This window comes from Echiichthys vipera (assembly GCF_963691815.1).
Source record: "Echiichthys vipera genome assembly, chromosome: 3".
In the NCBI taxonomy this organism is placed as follows: Eukaryota; Metazoa; Chordata; class Actinopteri; order Perciformes; family Trachinidae; genus Echiichthys; species Echiichthys vipera.
In genome coordinates, this window is record NC_139828.1 from 8,055,896 (window position 1) to 8,080,186 (window position 24,291).

A 24,291-nucleotide genomic window follows, 5' to 3' on the forward strand; every position below is an offset into this window, starting at 1 on the left:
TCCTCCAGTACTCTGTCAGATCCACCCAAGCCCCAGCCACAGCGACTTCCTGGTTGATCCAACACAGAAGTGGCCACTAGGGGCATATTTCGTAATAAAGCAGTTTCTCATTGACCCCCATGCTAAACAGGCCATTTTCACAGTATAAGTTTGGTACAAAAAACACTCCAGTCTGTATGTTTAGGTCACATCTCCATGACAACACTGAGGGGGGTGAATTTTTTTGTCCCAGGCTAGTTTTTATTTTGTTGGAGGTTAAAGTTTATGAATAGTTAGGGGCGCAGCCTCTTGAGTGACAGCTAGCAGCTGGCCCTCAGTTCTCCTCTGAGGTATGCGTCAGCCAGTTGGACGTTTCTCCCTCCCCCTAATGTCACATACTTGCCCTTTTTTAGTATGAGGAAATGAGGAGGAGTCAAAGTCTGACAAGATGGCGACTCCCGTAGGTGAGGACGACTGGATCAAGTTAAGAGAACGGACCTCAACAGAGACGCTACGTCCATTTTTTATACAGTCTATGAATCCACCCCACACTCCTCCCCAGCTCCAAAGTTTTGTCCAAATATGGTACTGCTCCAAAAAAACAAGATGGCGACGGCCAAACTCAGGCTTCAAAATGAAAGTCCATAAAACAATGTCAACATCTTCATATATACAGTCTATGATCCCAGATCTTGTTACGGCAAGAAATCTTCCAAAATTTGATAGTGTTCCTTAAAGACTTGAGTTGGTCCCTATCTTTTAAAATGGAGAGGCGCTTATGGAAGTCATGGTTATTGAGTAGAGGCTTCAGACACGGAGGAGGAACACGAGGACCTGGACAAGATGGAGGAGGCCTTGAAGTTTGATTGAGAAGGGAACGTCCAGTAAAGGTCACCTGTTAAACCTCAGGTGTGTAAAGCATTTACACTGTCCCTGCATTTTTGTCAAAACACAAATATGGGATGGATTCTCACAAGCCCTTTTCTCAGAAACTGCTGGCTCAGCACTTTGTGAGTCTGGTTATAGTAGGTGTGTTTGTGTGATGGATGGCCTCTTGATCCTATTCCAGGTAGAGGTCTGAATATAGAAACACAACCACCCGTGTGTGCACCATCTGAATGACCCGAGCAACACTCCCAATTTGAAGTTTCCTCTTTAACTATCAATTTCCTTGTGGAAACTCAGTAATTGGCAGTACTTTGCAGCTCCTCCAGCCCAGTTTCCTCTCCTGTTCACGCCTGTGGTGAGCTGATGAGTTTGGCTGTGATCTTATTACTTCCCAAGAGACCACGAAGCGCAGATCACTCTGTCTCTCACTACTATCTTTGTTGTACTTTCCTATCTTTAACAACCTCCCCGAAGAGATATATGCACACTTCCACCCCAGCAGGATGACGTAAACCCTATTCTATGACTTCAAATGAACTAAAAAGCCACTATTTCACCATTTGGCTTGTGTTTCGGGGCAAATTCTGTTAAAGAAACAACTTAACCTGACATCGAATTTGTCACATAAGCAGGCTTTAATGAAGCTTCTGTAATGAAAGCAGGAGAGGAGGGGGCAAAGAGAGGAGAAAAAGAGAAAGATGTAAAAAGCAGGGTCAGATATCACGCTGGAGGCTGCAGCTAAAAAAAAAAAACAAGCAATTTTTGGATCGATACAAGAGAGAGCAGAATCAAAAAGGGAAGAAAGGGAAAGGAGAGGAAGAGATATGATTCTGTGATTCCTCTCCCCCACACGGGCCTCCCTCTTTTCACAGAGACGCTTCGTTATTGATCCGACATGAGAACTGAGTGTGTGTGTTTGTGTTTGTGTTTGTGTGTGTGTGAGAGAGAGAGAGAGAGAGAGAGACGGAGAGAGAGAGAGAGAGAGAGAGAGAGAGAGAGAGAGAGAGAGAGAGAGAGAGAGAGAGAGAGAGAGAGAGAGAGAGAGAGAGAGAGAGAGAGAGAGAGAGAGAGAGAGAGAGAGAACAGATGCTTGGAGCTCTCTAGGAGAGTGAAAGAAATTCTCTGGAGTCCTCAGTGTTTCTCAAATCATGTCTTTACTAAATACTGTATGCATAGCAGAAGAGACATCCTACCAGCAGCCGGGTCTCCAACAATCTCTGCCTGTCTCCAAGTTACTTCAACATATATACAGTTAGAAGAAGAAGAAGAAGAAGAAGAATTCCTTTATTAGTCCCGCAAATGGGGAAATTCAATTTTCACTCTATTATTATTTTTCATGTTACAAACACAGGCCCGAAATACACACACATGCACAGACAGGACCTATATACATGCAACCAATGGAGAGATGTTAGAGCGATGGGGCTGCCTGTGACCGGCGCCCCGAGCAGTTGGGGGTTCGGTGCCTTGCTCAACAGCACCTCGGCAGTGCCCAGGAGATGAACTGGCACCTCTCCAGCCACCAGTCCACACTCCATTTATTCTGACCATTCATGGGCAGTACTACCGCCCCAAAATCATCAAAGCACCTTACAAACACAAAGACATCAAAGTCATAAAAATACACCACCCAATGTTTAGGACCCCAGTAGATGTTATCAGTGTTTTACGACCACCAAACGGCACAATTTGCGAAACATGTGACTCCTATCCGCAATCCCCCCAGCACTCATTCACAGCTTGACTGTTAGGTTAATCAACACACAGGAATCAAGGATTTATATTTATTCATTCATTCATTCATTCATCTTCAACCGCTTATCCCGGGGTCGGGGTCGCGGGGGGTGCTGGAGCCGATCCCAGCTGACATTGGGCGTGAGGCGGGGTACACCCTGGACAGGACGCCAGTCTATCGCAGGGCACATAGAGACTAACAGAGACAGACAACCATTCACACCTACGGGCAATTTTAGAGTCATCAATTAACCTAACACCTGCACGTCTTTGGATTGTGGGAGGAAACCGGAGAACCCGGAGAAAACCCACGCAGACACGGGGAGAACATGCAAACTCCACACAGAAAGGCCCAGGCTGGGATGCGAACCTGCAACCTTCTCGCTGTGAGGCGACAGTGCTAACCACTAAAAACACTTACAAAGAAAGAAGAAATCTCTGGTTATTTCCCACACTAGCCAAAGTGTATGCATGTATGTGTTAAAGAAGTTCTTAGTGGATTAAAACTCATACAGTCTTGTAATCGTCAGATCTGTAAAACTGACTTTCTCCATAAAGAAACAAGCAAAAGCACCGCTTCAAATCTTGTGTTTACCCGACAGGTGCTCATAAGTTTCTTGGGAACGAGTCACTAAAGAAAAAAAAGTTCTAAAAACCCTTGTGAACAGCTTATAAACGCACACATACACAAATATATAATTCACAACAGTAGTTTAAATCATTCATGCTCTGCTGCTGTAACCAAAATGAGACATTCAACAACAAAGGAAGCCAGTTTTACTCTACGAAACTATATTTTACTCTATGCTGTGACATTTTTCAGTGCACGTAACAGCTGTAAATATTAAAAGCACACGTGCAAAACCCTTTGCTATTATCTTTCATCTGTGCTGATGCATATAAATAGCTCCAGTGTCAGAAGAATCCCTCGCGGAGGTCTCTTGTGAGGTGGGATATTAAGCTATCTGTTAAAAAAAACACATTTATCTGAAGTCACTGTTTGAGAATGGCTTGTTGGCCTGTTAAAAGGGAGATGATGAATTCTCTTCTCTCACTCTCAGAGAGAGATAACTCATGACTGCAGGCAAAAGTGCTGATGGATTTAGCGCAGTGAGAGCCATCACGGGGGACAGCATTTGAATGCTGCAGTGAATCGCTTGTAAGTGGAATATATCCTCCGCACACACTCTCTAAAAGGTTACAGACAAAACAAATGAGGGTCAAACATGTAACTATTCCCTTTTTAACCTGCCTTTATCATACATGAACTAGAAATCCTGATAAAGTCTGTGAGTGGCCCTAGGTGCACTTTCATCAAGATGACCACAGCCAAAAAAGCTAAACTCAAAACTTCAAAATGGTCGTTCACGAACCAATAAGTGACATCATGGCGGCCACATCCATTTCCTTTATACAGTCTATGGTTAATACATGAACATTAAAGTCGCAGTCCGCAACATTCGATTGATCATATCCACTGAAGCCGACACTATGCTCCGATAGAACAACATAAATCATCTGTTTTTAGGAAAAAAATGTGCCTCTATGTGCACCTAGACCCTGTTGTTTGATTTACAAAAACCCACTGCGCCCGTATCATCCTGTCCAATCAGCACAGTTCACAGTTCGTGCACACGCCACAGATCTAACCTTACTCCTCTGGCATGTTACAATATAACATGCACACGCCTCAAGCTAGGCAGACACTAAATGGCATTAGCAGTTGCTAGCCTACCTCAATGTAGCGTGTAGTCCATGCCGTTTATCGATGAGAGAAGGGGTGGGTGCGTTCACAGAAATCTGGGGCACGCGCACTGACGAGCACTCGATGGGAGAGAGCGGAAGAGCATGGTGGTAGAGCGGGAGGGGCGTGAGAGTTGTAAACATTCGAAATTTGACTGAGTCAACTAGATCTGCCAGATTTGCCGACTGCAGCTTAAAAATCTGAACCAAATTTTCATGACAATCCATCTAAAACAGATACTTTAGTCAGGAGCAAAGCTAAACCTGGCCAACTGGATATCCCTCCTAAATAGAGGGCTAAACTCGTGCATGTGCAACATAAACTTTAATTTCAGTTTTTCTATGAGAAGTCCGTGTCTCTTCAGAGCTGATGTGCAGTAACTATCATATCAAAGCCATCTGTAATTTAAATGCTCGCACTGGTAACTATTTTGTTCGGCCTGCCAGCTAAATGTAGGAGTAGGGCAGAGTGGTTTCTTTGTGTTGTGTCAGATTCAAGTGCTCTCAGAAGTGCGCTCCAGCTGTGCTCAGCACCGGCGCTCTATTTATAAAAAGTGCAGTGAAGCGTGGGAGGAGAGCATTATGTTGTGTCAATATTTCAGATAGTATAAACCGCGGTGATGTGTTACTCAAGTGAGGGAGTAGAAAGGAGATGTCTGTGTGCATAGTTAGAAGGAGACACACACGCACGCACACACATGCACGCACGCACGCACGCACGCACGCACGCACACACGCACACACGCACACACGCACACACACACACACACACACACACTCAGTGGCCTGGCCTATAATCGTACCTATTTAAAATGCTAATTTCCTCTCTCCCGCAGGTGCCTAACTGTCTTTGAAACTAAATTGCTCGTCATAGCAGGTCAGTCTGAGCCTAATGAATTAGTCTGTTCTCCCTTTACACTTATCAATGCTGAACCGTGGACGACAGGTGCGCGGAGTACCTGAGGGTCTGAAAGCAAAGCCCGCGGCCTCTTCTTGCTTCCTCAGATGGATCCCACATCAACCCGTTAATATTTTAGCATTTGGCTTGGATAAGCCTTTGACCATCTCCGTTACAAGGGATATTTTACAGAGTGGTGCTCACTGACACTAACTACCAATCAGACTAAATGACATGTCCCCAGTCGCTCCCTACCGGCTCCACTTCTGACTTTTAAGGTCAAGCACTGAGCAGCAGCAGCACTTTCTGCTTTTGAAGGGGATTTATAACATAGATTACTCCGCGCATGTGAGTGAAATATCGACTGCATTAAACACCCATGCAATGAAAAGGGGAAACGCAGCTCTCAGAATGGAGAGCATTTACATAAAAATATATCTACATACATAGAGACACATATACAAAGTACCTATAGAGTGTATTAAGTGTTTTGAGCCTGCGGCACGCTCGCTGCAGTAATGCTGCGGTCGGGATGTAAAACATGGACGCATGATGATGTGGGTGGTAGGCACGTATAAACACTCATCACTGGATGCTTTAGGCAAATCTTAAGCCAAAGATTCCCAAGATCTTTCTTTGGTTTATCACGTCCAACGAGGGAGATCGGCCTGAACTGAATAAGCAGTCTGTTCATGGTATTCGCTGGTGTTCACATGCGTTTAAAAGTCCCGTATTATTCTCATTTTCAGCTTCATAATGGTATCTTGAGTTTCTACTAGAACAGCTTTAATTTTCAATAAGACACATTGTTTTTCTGAATAAACCTGTATTCACTCACTGTCTTAAACAGTTACACGTCTGTCGCTTTAAGCGCTCCTCCTGAAAAAAAAGCCCATTCTGCTCTGATTGGTTTCTGAATACAGGCTGTGGGTATTTCTCTGTGGATTCAGCGTTTTGACACTTTCACAGTATTTATATATCACCTTAACCTGCTTTAGAATAAAAAAAATACATGGAAATCTCACTTTTTACAATGTGGGACCTTTAACTCAAGTGGGGAAAGTGTACTAAGTCAAAACATCGTCAAAAACATCCTTGCTGTCATGCTGTTACTCTGTACACACACACACACACACACATGTACACACACACACACACACACACACGCACACGCACACGCACACGCACACGCACACGCACACACACACAGTCCCCACAGAGAGTGCTTACGGGTAATGATAACTGAGAGTGAGCGTCATTAACCTCCATAGCCCAGCGACATGACACAACAGAAAGGCCTCTGGGGGACTGGAGAGCCCTGTGAAGAGAAGTGAAAGGGAGGGAGAGGTGCAGTAAGAGGTCACAGGACCACACCGAGCAGAAAAACATCAGTAACTGACCAAACATTTCCCACAAGGATCTTCACCATCACAGGTATGAGAGCAGAGCACAGAAGGAAAAAAACAGAAATACATCGAGAACAAAAAAAAAAAGAAAAAAGAGATGGATGATTTTTCTTGTGGGCAGAGCCAAAGTAGTAAGGAGCTAATCTCGTATAAGTGGCAGATTTAGAGTTACTCAGCAGCTGTGATGTAATACTTAATGCGCACAGCGGCTATAAATTAGCTCATAGCACCATGTGGGCTTTTACCACAGCAGCCCACCAGGCACGCAGAGGATGGAGCTAATTGCAATCATTCAGTAAGAAGCAGGAAGGAGCGAGAAAGCCCCTACTCTGTTTGTCGTCACTGTGAATAATCAATCAACACTCTTGTTCAGTTCACCGGACCTCTCCTCGTGCACGTTTGTGTGGTCGGTGGATGCCTCTCTTCTCTGGATACTAAACTTTTTCAAAGATCGTTGAGTTGCCCATTTCTGAAGTTGCACCAACAGAGATTACAAACTTCTGGTCGTCAGAGTGAAAAGAATTGTGCCATAAAAAGCGTTTTAATGTTTGTAGTAACAGTAGTACTCCCCTATACCTGTAAACTGACTTTGATGTGTAAAATCCGCGGAGTTCCCTTTAAGTGCGGGAAATAGAAAAATGACTCAAAAATCTGTTTCCATATCACGCTCATGATATGGATCCTTTAAAGTAGGAGAATGACAAATTGTAAATGCACTCATGGGTTTTACAGTCTTGCTAGGTCTGTTAGCAGCTTATGGTGGTTCATTTCTGTACGGTATAAGTAAAGCTGAACCTCCACAGGCCCGAACTGACCAGTGCGTTCTCCAGAACAACCCAACTGACAACAAAGACATGAACTGACTTCTGTGTCTCCTGTGTCATCTTCAAATCTCAGAAATAAACTGCAGAGAGGTGCTGGGACTGTCTCACGTGAGGCTCTTTTATTTCTTCTAAAGGGTTAAATGTATCACGTTCTCGGGGGAACAACCTAATCCAAAACACGGGATTATGTAAGGGGAACCTTAGCTCGGGCTAATCCTTCTCTCCTGTCTTTGATGGTCGGTTTATAGCGGAGACGATGGCGGAGTCAGGTGACTGTTGTTGCAACAAGAGCAATGCTTTCATTCACCCTCTACACTCACGAACTGTGTTCAACATCTGCGGCCACATACAAACTTTATACTTCATCGACGTGAAGAAGCGATTGCAACATCTTAAGCACACGAGTGAGATTATATACACATGTGGACATCTGTATAGCTGGGAGGTTGCTGGGAGGGTTTCCACTACATGAACAACATGTCATTGCCTGCTGCACATTAGATGTTAGCTAATCACAGGGATGAGGGGTCTTCTGTTTGCATGCAGACTCAGCGACCGAACTCGTGTCTTCATGTCTGTCACACTAACCGAGCTGTGTACAGTATGTTATCATGTTCGGTGCACGTTTGCGCCTTTGGGAGAGACGGAGGGAGGAGCGAGAAGAGTGTCATGCATGGGATTCATCACATTTTCTCACGTTTTAATACATTTGATGTTTAATAGTTTTAAAGTTAAAGGAATGTCGTTTTAATGGCCTCGTTGAGTCTGATAATGAGTCAATCGGACAGCGCTCTACTCCTCTGTCCTCGGTTGACCACGCACTCTCCCGCCCATCGGCCTCCCCACCGGCCTCTGCAACCAGAGCCAACGACCGATTGGCTGCGGGGGGAATTCTGAGGCAGAGGACTAGTTAATTATGTTAAGCCACGAAACTGATAAGGAGGCGGTTTTTAAAAATGTAAAATCTCTTGAAACACGCACACGCTGAGGCAGTGTGGTTTAGAGAGAGAGAGAGAGAGACACTGAGAAAATATGAGACTATTTTGTCAGTGTAAGCAGAGAAAAGAGAGAAGTTCAGGAAATAAAGAAAGAAAACAGTCGTAATTAATCGCCATCTCGGCGTAATAGTGGAGAACTCTCAACTCTTTTTCCCTCAATTTTCAAGGGAAATTTTAAAAAGTAATGTTAAATTCTAAATTTGACTAAATCCTCTGGATGCGGGACCTTTCCTCCCCCCACTCAGCGCTCAGTTCCTCCTCTGTTGCTGGTGTGCTGCTGGCCTTTCCCCTCTCTTCTTGTTAACTGATGTCTGTGGGCGGATAACACTGCTTCACTGATCCACAACTCATGACACACCACTCATCTTTGTTTTTTTCAAATTTCTTTCTCTTCTTTTTCATCCCTGATGCCCGAAACTATCTCAGCAGCACCTGATAATTATTTTCTCTACACAAACACGTCATTAACAGTCTTGGTTTGGATTCTAGTGAGCAGCAGTGGACCTTTAACTCTGTTCCCCCTTCTGGTTGTGTTGAATTATAATCATGTACCAGCTTGTTTTGGATTTACTTTGCTGTGGAGCGAGTTAGCCGCTCAGTGCAGCTTTTGTTCCACAAAAGTCAAAGTGCCAAACTGCCTCTGCAGTCCAGCAAAAACACAGGAACCAGGAGAGTTAGGCGGTCCAGCTCTGCCTGCAAGAACTGGTGTTGCACAGCTGAGGTTAGTAAAGCGAGGGGGAAAGAGGGAGCTGGATCATCCGGAGCATCACCCCTCCTAGTCGTCTCCCCTGTGTCTTAATGCTTCTTCTTTCTCTGACGTGCAGCCTAAATGTTTCACTTCTAGATATCAGTGTGTTTCAGGTGCAGCTGCTGAGGAATGCTAGACTCATCTCAGAGGACAGAGCTTACTGCCTCCTCACCCACAACAACAGCGGCTCAGAGACCTGCAAAACCCTGTGAACTACAAGAGGGTTGGCTTCTCACTCTGACAGATCTCTCCAAAGAAAATCAGCCCTCCGCCTTCCCAGAGGCATCAAAGGAGTGAGGAAAGGCGGCGAGAGACAGCAAGGAAGAAAGAAACCAAACGTTTTCTGTGCCTGTTTAGTTCTTGTTGTCTAGTTTTGGTGCCAGATGTATTTCATGTGGTAAACAACCTGAAAAATGGTGCCTCATTACAACACAATCATCTTTTAGTAATGCAATGATGCATCATACCTGTAATGTTTTATGAATGCACTGGGAGGACATTAAGAACTAATGATAACAGTTATTTGGACGTGACTTGTGTTGGGACTGAGAGTCAAACGCAGAGTTCAGGACATACATTGAAAAAGAGAGAAAGAGAGAGGGAAAGAGAGGGTGGGACAGAGCAACAGAGGAGGGGGATAGGGGAGAGATCGAGTATCTGGGGGAGTATAATTAACTCCGTGGTCTGCCTCTCTGCAGGCCTGCGGCATACTGCTGTAAAATGCTGATTCAGTACACAGATAGACGGAGTAGCATGGGGGAGGGAGAAGAGGGTGAGGAGAGGGATGCTGAGAGAGAGAGAGAGAGAGAGAGAGAGAGAGAGAGAGAGAGAGAGAGAGAGAGAGAGAGAGAGAGAGAGAGAGAGAGAGAGAGAGAGAGAGAGAGAGAGAGAGAGAGAGAGAGAGAGAGAGGAGGGGGTTTAAATGAGAAAATGTGAACTGAAGCGATAGATAGCTCAGTGGGACAAAAAGTACAAAATGATGAAAGTAAGTGAGTAAATTGTTAATGCAGAAGTTGCTTTAATTAAAGTAAAACATGATTAAATACAGATATAAAATATCTGTATCAGCACATATGTTTTCCAATTTACAGAACATATAACGCAGAAGACAATGCTGCAGTGAATTAGGGATTAAGGAATGCATTTTATTTTTATTTATTCTTTATTTCAAAGGTCAGCAATGGACTGGTACTGAGCATGTTCATTTAGTTTTTTTAAATTATTATTATTCTCTATTTTCTCAGTGGTCATTTCTTAAATTGGTTGTGCAGGACTCAGGCGTCCAAATTTGAGTAATAGCGCCGTTTTATATGAATATAATACTTAATTCAATACATTGCACACATTTCCTCTTGGACAATATTTCAGGCTCACACGTCATTCATCATTTATTGCTTTAAACCCTGAATACAACACATTTAAACCCTGAAAACACATATTTTCTTCTATAATTAGCACCTTTGCAGAGTCGTATCGGTGCAGAATCCACATAGAAAAGGTTTTTTTTTTCAGTATTAAGTGGATTTACCCTCTAAAACCACCCTGACACTTTATCTGCAGTTAGTGGTGGACTTTATTGAGTGTTGAACATCCGCAGATGCTCCAGAGACAGCAGTGCATTTTGTGTTATCAAGAGAACAGTGACATCTAGAGGGGTAACAACAGACTTGATCTGCAGAACTGTTGACAGATACAGTTACCTACTTTGTTCCTGTATCTTGTAAACAGAGGAGGACTCTTAAACCTTGCTGTTTGGTGGAGCTGCTTAGTGCAGATGCCCACTGATCAGTGTCTGTTTGTGTGAATTTACCTTTGTGCGAAAAAAGAAAGAATCCCAGCTGACAAACGTTGTGTGTCCTGGGGGCTGACCCACTAACAGAGGGGTCATTCACAGTTAAACGTGGTCAGTCCATCACCGGGCTGGGGGGGCAGAGCCGGCTCACATCTATAATGCATCAAGCGTTAGTGTCGGGTCAACTGGAGACATGACAAAACAATGGAGCCGATAAATACTGGAGAGATGAGACGGACGATAACGCAAATACTTTTGAGCCACCACACGAACATGCAGGTATCATTCAGGAGTTACACAGATATGAAATGCAACGTAGGAACATTGCCGTTGTTAAGTTACAGTATGGATGCAATATCAAAACCACCATTTTACTGTATATGACCAACAGCCATTTGCTAATTTTGATTTTAATGTTGTATTTGTATTTGTAATTGTATCGTGTCAAAGGCAAAAGACTCAAAGGTGAAGAACTCAAAATGTGCACAAATGAATCCTGCGTGGCTAAATGCCACTAGAGGTGAGTGATGCTTGACTGATTTAATGTTTTTATTTACGTTTTCCAATATGAAACCTTTTTTACAGAACATATGATGCAGAAAAAGATGCTTGGAGTGATTAAGAAATGGTGTCATCGAGAAGTTTTTCCAGCCGAGCGTGGTCAGAAATTGACTTATACTAAAGAGAAGAAGAAGAATTACTTTATTTATCCCGCAATGGGAAATTAGATTTTTTTCATTCTGTTATTATTTAGGTTTCACACACACAGGCCCGAAATACACACACATGCACAAACAGGACCTATACACATGCAATTAATGGAGAGATGTCAGAGCGAGGGGGCTGCCAGTGACCGGCAACCCGAGCAGTTGGGGGTTCGGGGCCTTGCTCAACAGCACCTCGGCAGTGCCCAGGAGATAAACTGGCACCTCTCCAGCCACCAGTCCACACTCCATTCATAGTCCACATAGGGACTCTAACCGGCGACCCTCCGGTTCCCAGCCGAGTCACCTATGGACTGAGCTACTTTAATACAGTTACTTGTTTAGGAAAGCAGCTTTCTGAGTACCAGTGTGCAAAACTCACACAGAAAAACTCACTTAATCTGCAATTTGTGAATTCTCCGCTCTAAAATCAGTATCAGTCTCAAAACTCACATATCAGCTGGTCTCTAGTAAAAAGCATTATTTTAGTTTTCTTTAGCATGCTGTTCATTGATTTCCTCATTTTATTTATGTGCTTTTTTTATATCGTGCCAGGGATTATAAACATATGCTGAATTACAAGGAGTCAAACATTTCTTTGTTATTTGTATTGTTTATTTTGATGGCTTCACTATTAAATAAAATAAAAATATTGTAGAAATTCAAAAATAAAAACTGTGATAAGATGAATATACAAAAGTAAGGCAGGCTGTTGAAACAGGGTGTCTTTAAGCCCCTTGTTTCGATCTGTGACGCGACGTCTGTAGTTTTTGTGTGACAGTGTGACATAAACGAGGTGCACTCTTCAAAATAATTGGCTTCAACACACACAAGAGCAACAGCAGCTCTAACGTTTAAGGCATAAATACATTTGAGTGTGTTCTGGTTTCCATGAGAGGAGCTGCTGATACTCAGTAGTGTGAACATTTGTAGTGTAAACTATGATGCAACGCGTCATAGAGAGGTCATAAAGCAGTGAATGCCCATATGCAAGTCCCTGAAAAGCATCCCCTCGTACCGTAAAAAGCTCCCACCAAAACCTTACAAGCGCGGCAGCATGCGTTTCCACTGGCTTCAGCCGTGTCCGGTCGTCTGGATCTGCGTGTCCGTGGTCCGATCAGGTTCATCGCTTTCTTGCGGCAGGAAGCCCCAAGACTTAAGCAGCGCAAACCGCTGAGCAGGAGGAGTGGAAAAGTAGTCCTTCTGTTTCTGGGAGTAGATCTGGACTGGGAGGATGATGTCTCTGTAGCTCCAGTCCTGATGACGCAAGATTTCTCTCATTAACTTTAACTTATTATCCAATTATAAAGCATCTCTGTGTTTAATTCACACACATCCAGCACCGTTTACCCGATCTACTTAACACTTGTCGAGTGTACTGCTGGGAGCCCAATGTGGTGCTTTTGCCTAAGTCTAAGAAGCACTTTTTACCTGGATTCTGTGGGTTCAGACAAATCTATCCATAAAGCCACGCACATTTGTCATTTTCGTTATTTTGAATAACTTCTGAATCTGTTTTGCTACTCCTCCTAATATTCTGAGAAATCATCAATAACTGTGGTACAGAACCTCAAACTTTGCTTACTTTCTCAGATTTTTGACAGTTTTGCAATAGCTGGCCCTCAAAGATGCTCAAGTGCTGCGTGCAGGGCTTATATAACAAAAACTGCCATATCTCCTGAACGCTCTGTGCCATCGCAACCCCTTTTGGTGGATGTGTGAAGACATCATGTCCGGGTGGCCATGACAAATTTGGTGCCATTTGGCCAATAGGTGGCGCTGCAGCAGCCTCATCTGACTATAAAGAAGGGAATCTCTGTATGTATGCATATATGACCGCCAACAATAACAGGATCCAAGCAATCAGCCCGCACTAGCATATTTAATTACATGACATTAAAACATACACTGTATGGTGCTGTTTTAAACTTCAGGAAAATGTATTTAAAATCACAAGCTATCCCATTTTACTAATATCCAGGTTACATTAGGACTCAAACATAGAATAAAAGAGTTGCATGTAAGTCAAACTGAAAATACACAGAGAAAATATAAGAAAATATGAATAAGAATGCATTTTGTTTTCTTTTTGTGTTGAAAACTTGACAGAATCTATATCCAGCATCACGTTCTGTCCTCATAAAATACACTTTATAACAACACAGCTCTCGCTCTTTGAACAGAGAGCCGACAACTGAAGTCAGCAACAAAACCTGCACAGATGGGGGTCTTTTATCTAAAGGCCATTTGTCTGGAGGTCTGAGACATGAAACAGTTTGGTATCCCCAGGTGTCTATTTAATGGTATTATGGCTAAAGTCTCGTTTCCACCAAGCAGTCCGGTTCAGCCAGGTTCAGTTTAGCTCAGCTTGTTACACTTGAGAAGAGTTATTTTTGTCAGAGGTTGTGGCTTTTACCAACAGACCTGCTCCATTCTGTCCTGCTTTTTTCTTGCCCCCCCGTAGAGATACCCAGCACACTGATCTGATACTAAAAGGTGAAGCGCAAAGTGAGGAATGAAAAGGTTTGTTCAGCTTGTTGTCCAAGGAGGAAATGTAAAAACTAAAAACGACACGCAGCTATACCCATCTGCTAACAACACTGCTTACCTTTGAGAGCACAGATCTGGTGTTTAGGTACCTGTGTGTACAGTAACGTCTGTCTACGTAACGTTTGAAGTTACAATACTGAGAGTGTTTGATGGAAACGCGGCTTAACAGTGAGGTTCTGTACCTGCCAGTGAAAGTTGAAAGCCTCCAGCAGCTGTATCCGGCCCTCTCTGGAGGGCACAGAGTCAGGAGGATCAGGCTGCACCATCTCAGAGTCCACCGTCACACCTCCGAACACCAGCAGGGCTCTGATGGCAAACCAGCCCCCGAGCTTGGGATGCACACACACTCCAAACATCTTCTGCAGGCAACAGAGGTGAGGAGACAAGAATGTAAACACTGCACAGTGAGATATATATCACGACGACTGGGGTTTAATTAAACAGCAACTATTAAGATTCCTCCTGAGTGAATGACGTTACTTTTTCAGCCCAGGGTTGGTCTCTGACGTCCGACTGTTGGTAGTAGAAAGCTGCTCCCGACACGTGAGCCGCAGTCTGCGCCAAGAACTTGGGCTTCCTGCTGGGCAGCAGCTCGTAGTCATACCTCACATCCACCTCCTGTCCTGGGAAACACTGCAGGGCAGGGAGAGGGAGAGGGAGAGGGAGGGGCATATTTAGGTGTCACAACAGCCTGATAATGAAAATAGTTATAATTGCAATCTCTAACTGAGGATAGGTACATGATGACGTACACTGTCGGACCATGGAGGTTTTAACCTTTCAGCGTCAACACTACCAGCATCCCATACGTTAAGACTGTACATATACATGAGGACATTATTTTTACAAAATATTGCAGAATGTGTAGTATTTAAGGGCAATTTCTATCATATTTTGAGAACAAATTGCAATTCATTAAATTACGACAAAACAAATGACGCTCATTGACCATGGTTCGAGTTGTCCACTTTCCCCCTGTTTGTAATCCAGCCGTACGTGGTGTCTTTCCCTTTAATACCGCGGTCATTTGCTGCTTTGTGGTTATATTGGAGCCCCTATCAGGCGTTAAAACGGAGCGTTTCAGTCAGAGGGTGAATACAGGTATATTCAGACGGACAGGATGAGAAAAATAATGTATTTTCTGAACATTAAAGCATGTAAACATGTTCTAGTAGAAACCCAAAACAGTAAGAACCTGTGCATAAGCATAACATGTCCTCTTTATGGTCAAAGTATTCCCTCACAGAATCACACCACTCACCTGGGAGACAGCATCGGAGACGCAGCGTTGGACGCACTGGTCTATGGGGTCAGACAGGCCCTGGCAGCCCCTCTCCTCCAGGAAGGGCAGGAAGGCTTGTTCAAACATAGCAGGTGTGCTAAGCACCACCACAGCCAGGCTGTCCTCCGGGTAAGCCAGCCGCAGGGTGGGGGGCAGCACGGAGTTATACCAACCAACCTGGGAACATGGTGGGACACAGTGTCAGAGAGGCACACAGGCGGTGACAAACAGTATGGAGGAAAAAATAAATCAGCTATTAAAGAATGAATAATTAAATTGTAGCGGGCTTTAAGCTCATAATTCACCATAATATGTAGATACACAAGCAGAGTGGTGTGTTTACGCAGTGACAGACCCCTTCATTGGGAGTGTCAGTGTAACTTTAGAGTACTGGAAAAAAGTTGAAAGCTTTTTGAGCATTCAGTACAAACACTTAATTAAATTGGAAGACGTCATTACCAAGACAAAACAATACAGTGGATTAATGTCAAATTACTAGTTCTTCAAGGGAAGCATCATATCCAACTAAATTCTCCAAATCTCGACTAAACTTTAATCCCTTCACATTTGACTTTCGTAACTATTTTTGAGTCTATCAGGATTATCAATCATAAGAAACTGTAACTTACTTACTTCAGTAAGAAAGGCTGCTACACTTCACTGTACTTTACTTAAACTTAGTTCAGTAGGAAATGCTGCTACACTTTAAACACTGTTTCAATTATCGCTCCTTATCACTTATTTAGTTTGTACTTATTTTACTTTAATATGCTGCTAAACTGCACGCTGCGTATTATTGTATATTGTATAAACCTACGTTTAACCACAATGTCTGTTGCACTCTGTCACATTAGTTATTGTTTGCTTTATCTGATGTTAGCTTTATTTGGATTTGATTTATGTTTTTATGCTTAATGTCACTCTGATCCTTTCCCATCTTTGTATTGAAACTGTTGCACATTAATTTCCCTCGGGATAAATAAAGCTTCTTGAATCTTGAATCTTGAAATGTAATTATACCACATATAAGTTACAGGACTTTTTTAAAGGATGTATAACAGTATAGCCCACGTCTTAATTTAAGTTCTTTACATGTATCTATTTTAACTTTATTTCTTGTCTTTTTTCCCAAGTATTTTTATGTAATGTCATTATAATTTAACGTGTATTGTTTCCTGAAAGGAGAACTGACTGTCTTTACACACACATATCTATCTCTGTCAAGTATGATGCCACACTGTTCTGGTTGTACTTTATACACACACACACACACACACACACACACACACACACATATATATATATATATGTAAATAAATAAAAAGACAGACCCCTTCAGAGCGTCAGGGCGTCTCTTAGCAACGGGGAGGTTATGGTTTTTAACGTTCTTTTTCCAACGGTTGTTTATTTATCTCTCTAACCGTTTTAAACGGAACAGTAGCTGTGTTGTGTACTCGAAGATAGAAGTTGTTCGTTTCCATTTTCCTGCAACTTCGACACTACCGCCGTAATGACAGTGTATTTTACAAGCTCCTTCAACTTCTCCGTCCTAGCCAGCAGGTAAACAGGTGGATATATTGTATTTTTCACACGTTGACGCCATTCTTTCTGTCAGGTCTACACATTAGAAACACGTTAGTGCCACAATACCTTTAGGGGATAGACTTCAAATCCAACTTTTGATAAATGGTCCTCCAACAGTCCTGTTATGCCTTCCACATTGGCAGTGGAAGCCGCCATTGTTGCATGTCAATACAGCGTTGGATTGTGGGATATGGTGTTCTTTGACCCATCAATGTCAGAAGTTAAGCTCGACTGTTGCTTTCTGCGATTATTTATGCTGACAAAACGAATGACTACAATAAGTTATTTCAATATAAAGTGTTTTGGAGAAATTCTACTGTAGAAATCCACTTATTTAATGCCTGGTAAAGACTGGAGTCCTTATCTACTACAATACCCAGAAGCCACCTGCGGCGACGTCATACGCAATCACTGTTGCAGTTAGAAAGTCTACTGTAGATGAATATAAATGTTTGTTTGATCTTAGTCTGAAATAAAGACTTCTTAATTGATAAAATAGAATTAAATAAATCTACTGTAGCAATTCACCCATTTCATACCATGGCATACAGTCTATGTACCATGGTTGAGGCTGTAAACAACACCTACTACATTACCCAGAAGGCCCCTGCGGCGACGTCATACGTAATCACGTTCGCAGTTATGGGCTCCTGGATTTAAAAGTGGAGTCGCAAGGTTTTCTGTGAGTAGCCTAGCTAACACAAACATTTGTACCGTTCTCCTTAAACATTACTTACGTTACGTACGTTATATTATACATTCAAAATAAGACACAACTTAATGTTTAGCAAACGTTAAATAATTAATTTGCCAACCAGGTAATGTTAACGTGCTGCTAACTGAAATGAGCTTAACGTTAGGTTAACAATACAACAACAATGGCTGTTTAACGTTCATTACTGCTCCCCCTGTCGTTATCTTCATGTGTTTAGTGCAGTGCTCTTCAACAGGGGTGTCTGCCAAATTGTCTGATAATCTTTCCAACGTTTTTTTTTGTTCCTCCCCCAAAATATGCCTTAAAATATACATTAACATGAATGCATGGTATTATGAGCAAAGATACACTTGTGGGAAAGTAAATAAATACATTTACCCAACCTTGATGATGGGCTTATAGGCAAGGTGTCCATGCACAGATACAATTGAGCGGAAGGATTCAATGTGCCTTCCATATATATGAATATGTTCAATAATGATCATTGTAATGTCTCATTGTATGCACCATAAAAATCTGTGTAAATGCTTTAGGCCACCTAGCTGTTTATCTAATACAATATTTGTAGGGGGTCCCTGCTTCATCTTGGCCTTAAACACTGTTGCTATATCTTTGTGAGCTAGCGTCTGCTGATTTAATTTCATTCATTTTTCAATTTAGAAATCTTTATTTCAGATAAAAACAAGCGGAGAATCAGCAAAAATACAGTAGATATCCATACGTATAGGACCAGGGTGGAAATAATTTGTGTCAAACATATAACTTAGCAATTTACATATAACACAGTATATTAAATAAATGTATATATTGTGTTTTTTCTATTTCCCTTGCACTATTTGTAATGCATTGTCTATATTTTGTATTATTGTACCGTGGGTCGGAGAGAAACATATTTTCGATTACTCTGTATGTCTTGCACATTGACAATAGAATTGACAATAAAGCTGACTTTGATAAAAGACAACAAATACATCTACTCTGCTGAAGTGTCCTTGAGCAGGGGCTTCTTGCATCTCTTCTGTCTGTGTCTGATCCGGGAAGCTGAGAGTCCCACTGGCCTGGAGATCAATTGAGTCGGCTCACATTACATTATCAGACACCCTGCACTTTCTGGCAACTCTGCCCCTTTTACCCGAGTAGCAACTGATGGGCGTCACTAAAAATCTGCAGGTCGTGCTGTAATTGAATCCCCCACAAAGTGTCAGAGATCTCTCTGCTAGGATTATTCCCTCAGAGACCAGCTTACAAAACACGTCTAAAGTTACTGTATCACGATCCCACAGCATGTTTTGTGATGTTGTAACGTTGCTGTCTGGCCACACTTTGTCTTGTGTAACGTTGTAGCACCAAGGATCAAGAATGAACCGACTAAGGCCATTGAATGATGCAACTCGCTGAAATTTCTTTCCAGCTCAACTCAAGACATGAACTGGGACAATCAGCTGAGCTCTATCCTGTCCGTAGCTGATGGCAGCGTTGCGAAGATGAGGGTGAGTGGATTCAAATTGCCTTCCCCTAATTTATCAATCTTGCTGGAAATAACCGATACTTATATTTCAAACAGCGCATTAAGTCATATTTTGTTTTGCATCAGTGGAAAGAGTAAACAACATGGGAGAGCCTTCACTGTGGTCAGTTGTAAATTGTCATAACTGGAGTTGCCTGTAGGTGGCAGTAATGCTCCTCTTAACTTTTACCAGGCTGATTTAATTATTTAAATCACAGATACATACTAATAGTGAGATTGTGGAAAGTCCCTTTGGCCTGAAAGTTTTTTTGTGTCCCCAGGAGAGACTGACCTCACCAGGGAAATTTGCTAAAGGAGGAGAAGGTGGGTGAACTACTGTCGGTTTATGAATATTACTAAAAGGGGAAATTACCTATCCATGTGTGTGTGTGTAACTGCCACTAAAGTGCAGATAACAATAGGATCAACAGTGGTTTGAACTTCTTCTTTGTTGAGCCTTTTGTGAGCAACCTTCCTCACATGCCTGCTCCTCTCCAGATGTGTTTCCAGTGAGGCAAAGGATTCATGATTCAGATCTGGGCCCTCCCGCTCTCCCTCCTCGTGCCCCTTTCCACCGACAGCCTTCTCCGTCCCTCAGTCCTACTGTTCAGTGGGCAGACATGGCCGCTGTCCAATCACAACTCCAGATACAGAGCCAGGTGTGTGAATATTTGTTTAACCACGCCAGGTTTGCAAGATCATATAATTATCACAAAGCACTTAAATCGGTTGTTATTTAGTGTTATCATTATCTAATTTCTTTTTTTTTTACTAATATGTTTTCAAGGCGATTGAGTCTCTCACCCAGAAACTCCGTGATGTGGAAATGGAGAGACAGTCTCAACAATGTCACATCCAAACACTGCAAGGTAACCAACTTACCTCCGTTTCTACTGGGTCACATTATCCTCTTATAAACACCTGACTTCAGTTATCATCAGCTAGGAGAAGGAGATTCTTATCATCTTTCTTATGTGGTTACACCCAAACGAACAGGTCACGTATGAAATGCATGCAGGATTTCAACGCAAACTAATCATGGCATTGACACATTATTGTTGACACATCAGTCTGTAGCTTACAGAATATATTATAATATTCAGTTCAACAGTTAAGTCAGACACAAGTGTTTTTGGTAGTCAAATCTAATTCCAGTTAACTAATTATTCACACTCTTTAAACTCATTGATGCCCACATATCAACTGCATATCATATCATATCAACATATCTTGAATACTGAACCTCTCCTGTTTTGGACCATGCAAGCATCTTCTTCTCACCTTCACCACAAAATCCGAAAAGTGAGACCATACCACTGCACTGCACGCCTCCCTCCTGGCCCTGTTACGTTAAGTGTTGGATTTAATGGCAGAATGGGTAGGATTTGTTGGTTGCAGTTTGTAAACACAACATTCAAATTTGGCCCGTCCTCCACAGCGGGTGAAAGTTCACCGCATTTCACTCGTTTTGGAAAGTGCTTTGCCCGCCTGGCATTTTGGTCTCGCTAAATTTGCGTTGATCTGGCGCTGTGGCCGTTAATTTCGTAGCTTCCTCTGGGATGTGTGTTTACCGCTGTCTATGGTGCTTACGATTGGGCACCTTTTTAGCTAAGCTTTTATAGAGGGTGACGCCCAGAAACGTCCCAAACACAGCAAAATAAGAAATTTCAGGCAGAGGGCAGCGTCTCTGCAGAAACCGACATCGCCACAAACTTCTTGTGGGTCATCGTGGGATTTCTATAGAGTATATATATTGCTTTTTTAGGAAAATCATTGCTTTAATATATTACCATTTGTATATAAAACAGTGTCACCCAGTGGAAGAATCTGTTTGTTTGTTTATCTCCGTGCTTTGATGACATTAAGAGAAAATGTTCAAAAACTTTAACACACTTTGATTTAGTTAATTAGCCTTTAAAGAATCCTCAATGCAACACAAAACAAGATAATTTACAGGAAAAGATGGTCTCAGTTTCGTGGTACGACACCACTAGAAACAGACAGGAACTACCTATTTTATTTACATTAATTACGGTAAGATTTCACATTTTATTCATTCATTTATCTACTTTGGCTTGTATTGTACCTCATTTATACCGAAAAAGTAGTTTGCTATATAAATAAATGTACAATAAATATAATAATATATAAAATATAATAATCTTTATTTACATAGAACCTTTCATAACATCAAAATTCAGCTCAAAGTGCGTTAGGAGAGAAACAAATCGATAAAACAGACACTGAAAAAAAAGGAATAACAAGAAATGTACAATTAAATATTGATGCGTCACAACTGACCCGGAGTTCACATCCCGCTAAAGCTCACTGCCAAATAAAATAAACTTTTAAAACAAAAGTTAAGGTGGCTTTGAAGGGAGAGTTGATGGGTCACTTTAAAAGGAAGGAGGTTGAACCGTGGGCGTGGAGTAACAGTGGGTTTATGCTCTAATTTGTTTCCATGTATTGTGTTTTTAAATAATGCTTTTAAGTGCTGTCCTCTGTGATTTTTGTGTCATAATACTCCTTTTGATATAGAAATATAGAAATCAAATCAAAAGTCCACCCTTCTACAGTCTGATAAAGAAAAATCCACTCTTCAAGGGTGGATTCATCTAAAGATAAAGACATTAATAATAATTTAGATTTGTCCTAAAGGCTGTGAAAGAAGGAAAAGGTCCCTTCCTCTCAGTAATCCCTTTTTTTTTTTCAGACGAGGTTCACAGGCTGCGCGAGGAGCTGAGGGACAGAGAAAGAGAAAGGGCAGAATCGAGGAGGGGACAAAGTCCAGGAGCAGAGAGAAGGATGGAGCAGTGGAGGAGAGAGGTTGGCCGTGAGCTGAGCAGTCTGCGGGGACACATCACCAGAGCCACGTCGCTAGGCAACCTGGAGGAGAGGTGCATTAGGGGTGGAGCTGGAGGATTTAACTGCAGACCGCACCGATGATAGGTCCAGCTCAAGATTGAAATGAGAATGTTAACACCTCCGTTTGCTTCCAGGAAGGTGTCTGGGTGACATTTTAATATCAGGTATGACAGGAAAGAAATGTCAAGACAAGCTTTATCACCACTATTTTCTTTTTCTCTTTCCACAGCTTCAGCTCTAAGCTCCGCAGAGAGGAGCTGGAACACCTGCGGAGAGAGGTGGACCAACTGAAAACACAACTAAGTGGGTCACACACACACACGTACATTATGCCCTTGCACTGATTCATCGGCTGATTCATCGACTGCACGTGTCCTAAGCCCAATGCCGGCCTCCAAAGCAAAGGCAAGCACAGTCTTGTTCGCAACGCCTGCTCTTTCTTTTCCTCTTGACAGGGAGACAGGGGGAGGACATGTTCCTCCAGCAGGCAGAGGCCAGAGAGACCAAGAGACAGTACGAACACAGCTGCAAGGTACACACACATTATATATCACGCAGGTTGTGTTTGCTTCTCGAGTGTGGTTTGTATCCTTTCAGATCCTTAACCTTTCCTTTGTGTGCTTTGTTCAGACGCTGGAGGAGCTGACAGACAGCTACAGAACTCACAGCACGGATCTGGCGAAGACAGTCTCTCAGTATTCTCACACACAACAAGAGGTCCGTCAGATCAGGTACATCTGTCAGGGTTCACACGCATCCTGGAACACCTGGAGAACAATTGTCAGCCATAGAAAACACATGGAAAATTAGATTAAAATGTCCTGGGAAATTATTTAATAACTTTAACTTGTGTTCAGCATCACATTAACATTTAAATGGTAGTTTATGGACAAGAGTATAGTGATAGAGTGTATAAGTTACGTCACATGGTAGCACATGCAGGTAAATGACATCACAAATGAAGTGGACTAAACTCTGGAAAATACAAGTTACGTTATCCTTCAAAATTAAATATTAGTCACTGCAGGCAAGTCACTGTAGTGTGTGTGTGTGTGTCTGTGTGTAGGCTCTTTGTCTTTCTGTGAATTTACTTACGTTAATCTCATCACAACAGAACAACTGTGTCAGAAGTGAAGGAGGAGGTCAGGAGACTTATCCTCAAAGAACATCAATCAACACCCTTGCTGTCAGCGCACACATCAGGCAAGTCTCTCTCCTTCTCTGGCTCTCTCTCTCACACACACACACACACACACACACACACACACGTTCAACTATTTAAACCATGTCTTTCTGTTTGATTCAGGTGCATCGCCGCTCCCCCTCCCTGGTGGCCACAGTCGAGGGATCAGAGTTGAAGAGGCGGACTCGGACTCTGAAGACTTCAGCCCGACCCCGAGCCTGGCTGAGGTCAGCTCAGACGATCTGTCATGGCTGGATGACAAAGACCCTGGTGAGGATGAATTTCTGTTTTCTGAATGAGAAAATGGTGGTGACCTTGTGCACCTACAGAGCACAGAGTCGTCACCACCGCATGTTTCCATCATATCATTTTCATAAGCCGTCTGTCCACCTACGAACACGTTCTGACATTCGGGCCTTGCGCTTAAACTAAGAGAGAACGTTGTGCAGGGCAGCAGATGAGCACAGACTGATGGAGGTTTTAGCAAGACGAGACGTGCAGATTCCCCTCCTGTCCCTCCCCCACACATCTGGCTCAACCTTCTCTCTGATTCCTTCCAGTAGATCTAACTCGGCACTCGTCAGCACACAGTTAGTTAAAGGAATGGCTTTAACGTCGGGAAATATGCTTATTCATCTCTTGCCGAGCATCAGATGAGAGGATCGATACCACTTCTCTTCTGGAGTCTCTGCTCATTGTTGTGCAGCCTCACGGTGGCGACTTGTGGACGGGAATTTTTGAACTACTCTTATTTCCTAATTTTTTCATTTTCATTACCCTTTATTTAACCAGGAATATTCCCGTTTTCCAAGGGAGTCCAGGCCGAGACAGCAGCATAAACATACAAGTTTCACATTCAAAACCAAAACAACTCACAACTAAACATGACCC

General features: G+C 42.6%; 2 protein-coding genes across 2 annotated transcripts; one reads left to right on the top strand and one right to left on the bottom strand.

Annotated features, from left to right (window-relative positions):
• Positions 1–12,218: 12,218 nt before the first annotated feature.
• mmachc (metabolism of cobalamin associated C) lies at positions 12,219–17,286 on the bottom strand (the record flags this gene model as incomplete). Its single annotated transcript, XM_083911105.1, has 5 exons — positions 12,219–12,971; positions 14,447–14,623; positions 14,745–14,897; positions 15,526–15,723; positions 17,197–17,286. The coding sequence occupies 5 exons, from the start codon at positions 17,284–17,286 to the stop codon at positions 12,789–12,791; spliced, it is 801 nt and encodes a 266-aa protein (XP_083767231.1). The 3' UTR covers positions 12,219–12,788.
• Positions 17,287–17,780: 494 nt separating this feature from the next.
• LOC310966876 (uncharacterized protein) lies at positions 17,781–23,518 on the top strand (the record flags this gene model as incomplete). The annotated part of the gene is made up of 10 exons (XM_083940806.1): positions 17,781–17,812; positions 19,257–19,335; positions 19,634–19,676; positions 19,851–20,011; positions 20,140–20,221; positions 22,066–22,249; positions 22,447–22,520; positions 22,673–22,749; positions 22,848–22,948; positions 23,332–23,518. The coding sequence occupies exons 2-10, from the start codon at positions 19,270–19,272 to the stop codon at positions 23,516–23,518; spliced, it is 975 nt and encodes a 324-aa protein (XP_083796932.1). The 5' UTR covers positions 17,781–17,812; positions 19,257–19,269.
• Positions 23,519–24,291: the final 773 nt, after the last annotated feature.